Source organism: Haemaphysalis longicornis, unplaced genomic scaffold (genome assembly GCF_048455015.1).
Source record: "Haemaphysalis longicornis isolate Haplotype H1 unplaced genomic scaffold, Haemaphysalis longicornis Haplotype H1 scaffold_4, whole genome shotgun sequence".
In the NCBI taxonomy this organism is placed as follows: domain Eukaryota; kingdom Metazoa; phylum Arthropoda; class Arachnida; order Ixodida; family Ixodidae; genus Haemaphysalis; species Haemaphysalis longicornis.
Window position 1 is genome coordinate 144,059,697 of NW_027526361.1, and position 7,531 is coordinate 144,067,227.

General features: G+C 44.4%; 1 protein-coding gene across 1 annotated transcript in view; it reads left to right on the top strand.

Annotated features, from left to right (window-relative positions):
• LOC144179424 (neural cell adhesion molecule 2-like) overlaps positions 1-7,531 on the top strand; it is a 187,494-nt gene that overhangs the window by 126,696 nt on the left and 53,267 nt on the right. Inside the window, exon 3 of the mRNA XM_077707775.1 lies at positions 3,306-3,416. Within this exon, the coding sequence (XP_077563901.1) occupies positions 3,306-3,416 (111 nt within the window). The remainder of the gene's footprint in view (positions 1-3,305; positions 3,417-7,531) is intronic.

The window sequence follows — 7,531 nt, forward strand, 5'->3', positions numbered from 1 at the left end:
TTTCTTCCTTCCTTCCTTCCTTCCTTCCTTCCTTCCTTCCTTCCTTCCTTCCTTCCTTCCTTCCTTCCTTCCTTCCGTCCGCCCTTCCTTCCTTCCTTCATTCTTTCCTTCCTTCCTTCCTTCCTTCCTCCCATTCTTCCTTCCTTCCTTCCTTCCTTCCTTCCTTCCTTCCTTCCTTCCTTCCTTCCTTCCTTCCTTCCTTCGTCCTGTCATTCCTTCCTTCTTTCCTTCCATCCGCCCTTCCTTCCTTCTTTTATTCATTTTTCCCTTTCTTCTTTCCTTCGTTCGTTCCTTCCTTCCTTCCTTCCTTCCTTCTTTTCACTCAAGGGTTATTTGTACCTTTGACTGCGGCTACTAAAAGAATTTAGGGTTGAATTTTTTTAGTAGCCGCAGTCAAGGACGCTTTCATGCTGAATTAAATGAAGAAAGAGCACATCACTGAGCCGGCCCTGTGAACCAGCCAGTCAATAACCTTCCATCAGTTTTCTCCATTTATTCTTTTGAATGCTTCACTTTCCCGTAAAAAACGTTTCTGTGGCTACCTTTGCTATATCTGTCAAATTATCAACAAATTCTGATTACGGCATAATAACCAACATGACGCGAGTCTCAGCAAAACACTGTGAGCTTTTGGTACATCATATGACCACAAAGAAAGCAAGATACAGAGACAAGGTCAGTCTTTATGACAAAATACAGGCACCTGTCTGTGTTCGCCTCTCTTTGTGGCCGGCTGTAGTTCTTCCACGACACACCTTGATACAGCAAAGCCGTTTATATCAAGCCATGTGTATATCCCGGCACTCCTTTCCAGGCGCGTTACCCACGCCGGTAATTGTAATCAAACAACGCGCGTCCGTAAGCATATGTCTGGGTAGGGAGTGGGAGAGGCGTGGCAGCACCGGAGAATCGGTGACTGTCAAAGCAGGAGAAAGGGTGGAGTAAGTTTCCGTAAACTCTCGGTGCTGCATTATACGCTCGGAGGGGAGGACAAGGTGCGATGCAGCAGCAGCAGAAATTCAGGGACGGTGTCAGGGACAGGGCGGTGTCGAACACGACACGGCCAGTCCCACCATCAGTTACGTAAACACTGCCGGCCGACAGGACGCAGCAGGTTCGTGCACTCTTTTATTCTGTGCCTGAGTCCACGGCGTCTCGTTTTGAAAATGTGTGCAACTCAATAAAGCTGAAACTCTTTCAGTACCCATTCCATCATTCAGAACATGGGCTTCTCTTATGGAGGCGGAAAGAAGGAACGCCCCTGTGTTGGAGATTTCGGCGCACGTTAAAGATCCCCACGGGGTAAAAATGAATCGGGGGCCCTCCTCTACGGGACGCCTCACAACCTGCGTGATTTTGGCGCGTTAAACCCCATAATGAATCAAATCAAATCAACAACTAAGAAGATGGTTCAGTCCAGTAATATTTTGTTACGCAGCTCGGGATAATAAAAAAATGCTGTGTTTTTTTTTATTTATTTGTTTTATTTGCACATCCTCAAAAGTCTAATCATTGTAAAGGAGAGTGTATAAAACAATGCAGTCGAGTTCAGATGCCATCGATAGACTAAAAGTGACACGTTGAGCTGTCAGATGTAGAATAATATATCTTTTCTGTTTTTGTTTCGTGTTCGATGGGCCCCTTCCCACTCCTATATTTACTCGTAGCGGGAAAGTCAACTTCACTCGCGTGTCTTTTAAGCGGGAGGTGGACGTTCTGGTTGGCCACTTCTTTGTTTGGTGTTTGCTTGCTTGTTTGCTTGGTTTATTACTTGTAGAGCGCGGCTGCCGGAGGAGGCGTGGGAAGGGCCAGAAATTCTGCCCGCCGAGCATAGCAAAGGAAACCAGAGAGGCAAAATTATCTCTTTTGAATTCCACTCCTTTTGACTCTCCCAAATGTCTCAGGACTGCTGGACTCCGGGAACGCCAAAAACGTCCAGGTGTGCGATACATGTAGTCTATCTGGTGAAAGGTTGCACGCGTCGATTCTCCATCACGATTCTTAAACCCTGATTCCAGATAATTTACCGAGATTGAGTTACGTCGAATGGTCGTATCGCAGGACGACTTCTGTGAAGAGTTCGTACGTATGTTCGACATTCTGCATCCACTAATTTTCACTAAAGGGAATAGTTGAGGGGTTTTGTGGTTGAGAAATACGGCTTGCAATGTCACAGCGACCGGCCTAACTAACCTTGCAGCAGTTAACGTGCATCAATTTTAAATTATCCAACAACGTGTCTGAAGTTGAGATTGTGCTCATCAGTGTATACCACAGCCAATATCCCAGCCATTGAGACTGTCATTACGAAGTGAAAATGACTCTGCAGGTGTTCTGGCCATCCGCATTTGCAGGCAGAATGGCCTAAATTTCGGTGGGGTTGTTACATGTATCAGCATAGGGAATATATTGATTCCGCTAGCACTCATCTCCTAAGCAAAATTTTATTCCAATCAATGTTTAAAAGAGCCAGGGCGTGCTGGCACTAGTAATATTTTGAAGCAAACTAAAATTTAATTGAGTCCTTCGGTCGAAGTTTTATTGAGTAGTATGCAGTATTTTGAAGGTGAAGTTTTTTTACAGGCGTACTGCTGGCTTACACTGAATTTCTAGTCGACGCAACTTTTGTTCTTCGTGTTTGTGACACCGGAGCTACTTACATTTCTCTAAGCCATAAATCTTTATTCGGCCGCAATATCTATCAGATATAAATTCAAGGTGATCTCGCAAGCAAAATAGGACGCTTACTTTACGGTGACGTCGAAGGTCCAGCCGAATTCACACACCTTCTTGCCTCCATCCGAGTGATGAAGAAACGTCCCGCCGAGCTGTCAAACTACTTCAAGCGACTGCCTTTTATTCATAATAGTTTTTGTGATTGGGTAGCCTTGAGTGGCATTGCATGATGTTGAATTGTCTGGCAGGGGCGTTCTTCTGGAAACCTGAGAGGACAACCTGCAATTACAAGAGGTGATAAAAAATATTTCTGTTACGGCAGTGCGATTTGTACAGTATTTAATGCAGGTAGTCTAATAAAACCCTCCGGTTTCATCCGATGAGCATTTTCTTTCTCTGTGTAGGGAATGTTTTAGGGGCGTAGAGTAAAGCAACGATGAAAATTCTTCAAATGAAACATGCAAAAAGCGCTATTTTAAGAAAAACCATTTGTTTTTCAAAATGCCAGCCACCACCGACAGCCACCTCGCCCCTTATGCGGATCGGTTAATGTGTATAAGTTTCGCACCTTTCATTGTTATCTTCGCGTCTAAAAGGGGAAATAAGTATATGCACATTTGTTCCCGCAGTGCCTCCGCAAGAGCTGATTGTTCTGGACGAGTACGGACAGAAGCAAGTAGATGTTCTTGGGCCATACAACGAGGGCGCCACCGTCCTACTTGTATGTGAAGTTGAAGGAGGTGAGTGTAACATAATTTTTGTGTACGTAACGAGTGAATTTCAGCATTTTTGTGGTACCGCGGGAGTTTAGAGCATTCGGGGCTTCTAAAAGTTTTTGTAGCTGATTTGAGCCCATGGGGGTGCTCCAGTTTTTCTATTCCTTTGTATCAATGTCTGCCATGTCATTCAGTTTTTCCATTCAGAACAGGAATAGCGCCGCCTTGTCGTAGGACGCATAGGTAACATGGGGTTGCGGAAAGGTATACATAGTCGTTTATGAGAAGCTGAGAGACGATAGTAGAGGAGTAAAAAAGAGTTAAATTTATTAACCACATCATTTGTCTGCACACGTATCGCGTGAGAATTTAGCCTTAGAAGTACAATACGAAAAGCTCCGCGGAAATGAGGTGGGTCTCAAAAGTCGCCGCTTCGGACATCGGATCTCCAGAAACTGCCATATGAATGGTAGATATTGCCAAACCTGTAGCACATATTTGTGTGACACCTAAACGTCAATTTCCGTAGCGCAGAAACCAGCAATATGTAACTGCGATATGTCAATAAACGTTTCCTTTCTATTCCATCTTGTACTGAATACCTTTGATCATATCTACTGCTTCGAGTGGAGCTGCTTTTTGGGACCACAATTATCTTAGTCAAAGCCACAGATAAGTAATGTCAAGGAATTTTACAGCAATGATTAAGAAGGCACAAATAGTGAGGGTTTGATGCTGTTAAATGTTATTACTAACAAAACAAACATCCCATTGAACCACAGACGCCCATAAAACATCCGTTGGACATCCGGTGTCGGACATTTGGACGTCCGTTAGACACCCGCACAAAGTCAGCGGACGTTTTAGGGACGTCCGTGGGATGGTCCGATGCAAAGAAATTGCTTATCTTACGAACGTCCGCCAGACGTCCTAGCCTGATTTCCCGACATCCGGCGAATGTTCAGAATCGACATTTCCAAAACGAGATGTACAGGGGACGTCCAGCGGATAACAAAATGCGGATATTGAATATCGGCTGGACGTCCGCGTTTAGTCCTAAATTTGTCGAATCAGGGAAAACCTGTACTCGCTGTAAACTTCAGTGCTTTGTTGATAACATCCCTTGAAGCACTACTCCAGCTTTAAGAATACTTGGTACAAAAGCCTCTTCTGTAGCTTGTTTTGATACAACCCTAATTATAAATGCTTGCCCCATGCACTCTGTGGATAGACAACTCCACACCCTATTTATATTTCTCTTGCCATGTGTGCGAACAGTGATGTTACAGAAGCATAACACAGTGGAACGTTGCAAGCTAATCGTCGTGACTTCAATAAGGACTATGCATACACTGCGGGCTGTTGTGTCAACATAAGTATGAATAAGTTGCAGTAGGCAGTTACCTCGGTGAAGAGGATGCTTCAACATGACAGCCCAACGTGTACACATGGTTCCGTATCGGAAAGGGGTTACGATAAGCTCGCAATTTCCACTGCATTATGCGACTGCAAGCATCAGTGCTCCCACTCTTTTGAGGGCCCCACACCACATTACGATGCTGTCAACCCTTCTCCTTCTCCTCCTACTCTTGCCAAGAAAAATATGAATAGGGTGTGGAGCTGTCGGTCCACACCGTGTGTGGTACAATCATTTATAATTAGGGTTTTGGCAAAACAAGCTACAGAAGGGGCTTTTGTATTGAGTATACTTAAAGCTGGAGTAGTACTTCAAGGCATGTTATCAGTAAAGCACTGAAATTATCAGCAAGTACTGGTCTCACGTTTACTAGAAAACTGAAACCTACACTATTAAGCTTTACGTATCTATACCGAGTATGTTTGGGATATTTCCATTAAATTGCTAAAAACAAAACTTCCAGCAACGCACGCTAAATAACAAAGAGTTAGCTTGAAAAAGAAGTATTGAACAGTTAAGCAGGCTGCTAAAACAAATATACTGAATGAAATAGATTACATGTTGCAAAGTACGGCATGCACAACAGATGAGACAATGTCGCAAAGCTTGAAAATTCTTTATTTAACACTTTATAACTCCCAAAGTAAGTAAAACCTTTCATGTGCCCATTACGCTTCATGCCAGGAACATGTTGGCTGAAACTTTTCCCCCAACTCCTTTGTCAGCACCTGCAAAACCAAAAGCAACAATTACAGGTTTCTTTTTGAAGCCACCCGACAGAAGTCAAATACATGTAAATTCGAACTTCATGGTTTATGTAGTCCTATATATGGCCACATTATTAAACACACAAAAAGAATTTTAGCCAGCTTTTGAACTATTTTGGTTGGCTCGAATCTACAGCTAATCTAGATCGCAGCAACAAGAAAAGAAATCAACACCGCTTTTGTTTCTCCTGTCGCAAGTGTGAATGGGCCTTTATGCACAATACATTCACACGGTGACTGGCACTTGCGGAGGGACGTAACTATGCGCACCGAAAGCCTGATTGGCCAGGCTAAATGCCTCTCCCCTCCCCTCAAATTTCAATATTTTTAATATGCCAAGTGGCCCAACTCCAAGCTTGGCAGCGTCAGTAGGTTGCGTTTCGATACGATGCATGCTTTTCACCTACGCGCTTTGACGGCGTCTATCAATTATGAGTCTATCGCCTCCTCCACCCCCCCACCTAAAACGCACCGTACGGCTTCTTACACGTTTCGTCACACCGTGCCTACATTTCACCTCAAGGCCAATGCATTACGGATCTCCGCAACGCGCTCACACAGTAAAAATTGTTACAACCCTTTCGGTAAACCTGAGTGAACGTAAAAGTAGCCACTGCGCACACCACGTCGTAGGTAGCGCCGGGCTGAGTGTGAACGCGGGCATACCAAACGACAATCTCTTTCAACAAGAGTACGTGCACGAACCGCTGATAGCTTTAAAGGGGCCCTGAAAGGCGTTTTGAGCACTCTAAATGAAGTAGCGCAATCATTAGATTGGGTATTCAAGGTCATCTGGACCAAGTATTACTCTTTTACGCGCAGCGGAAAGCTCACACTTTTGTTGCAAAGTTTGTCGCTTTTTTCTCACCCTTTCCTTCATGTTTTTGGATGCGCCATCTTCACATGTCTACATCATCGATTTCCAGATGTTCGTCATGAGCTAGACATCCTGCTATTGGGCGGCTTTTTCACGCACTTCCGGCAATTACGTGTCCGCACGAATTACGTGTCCGGCAATTACGTGTCCGCACGAAGAGACAATTTAGAAAAAATTAAACCGTTCCAGTGCCGCATCAATGTATTTAAGTAGTCCTTCTTTCCGAATACATTTAACGATTGGAACGTGCTCCCGAATGAAATTGTGCGCTTACCGAATGTTTTGACTGCTCTTGAAAGTGTTTCCTGAATGCTAACATTTGATTTACTGCTTTTGATCGTATATTGTTGCTTTGTTCTGAATTATATTCTGTTGCTATGTTCTGCTGCGTTCTGATTACCGAAACAAACCTGTATTCCCATTGATTGGCTTGTATGATTACATGATGTTTTTGTTATTAATAATTAACCCCCCTACGAAAATGCCCACCGGCGCTGTAGGTATTTCGAATAAATAAATAAATAAAAAAGAGATGAGCCGTCTGCTCAGCGTCGGCTCGCCGGCTGATCTGCCAGCGGAGTGTCGGAGTGCTTGGACATTTTACGTCAAACGAAACAAGTGTAAACAAACGCTCAACTGTTCGTATTGAATGCAACCACGGCCATAACACGACATGGATATTCTCTTACCTGAGTACGTTTCACAAAGAAAGCGTTGAAGCCCCGTGGCACTTCTTTTGTGCAATCGCAGAGAACGCCCTGAGCCGAATGCCCGCGTTTGACGGATACATTTTATTCCACTTCAAAACAATCCAGAGATGCGTTTCGAACGAACACAACGTCACAACATGCGTTGCAAGTCTGAACCGCGATTGACAGACGATGGCTTGCCTCCTTCTGCCCGTCGTAAATTCAGCACACACCTCGCGCGCGGTTGCGGGACGAACAGCAAGTCACTTAACTCTAGCGCGCAAGCCGAGATGGATTTTAGCCACGCACACTGCACATACCCCATGCGAGGTTGAGTCATACGTCACTCGAGAAAGATAATCCAGATCATGGGAAGCACTATTCACCCG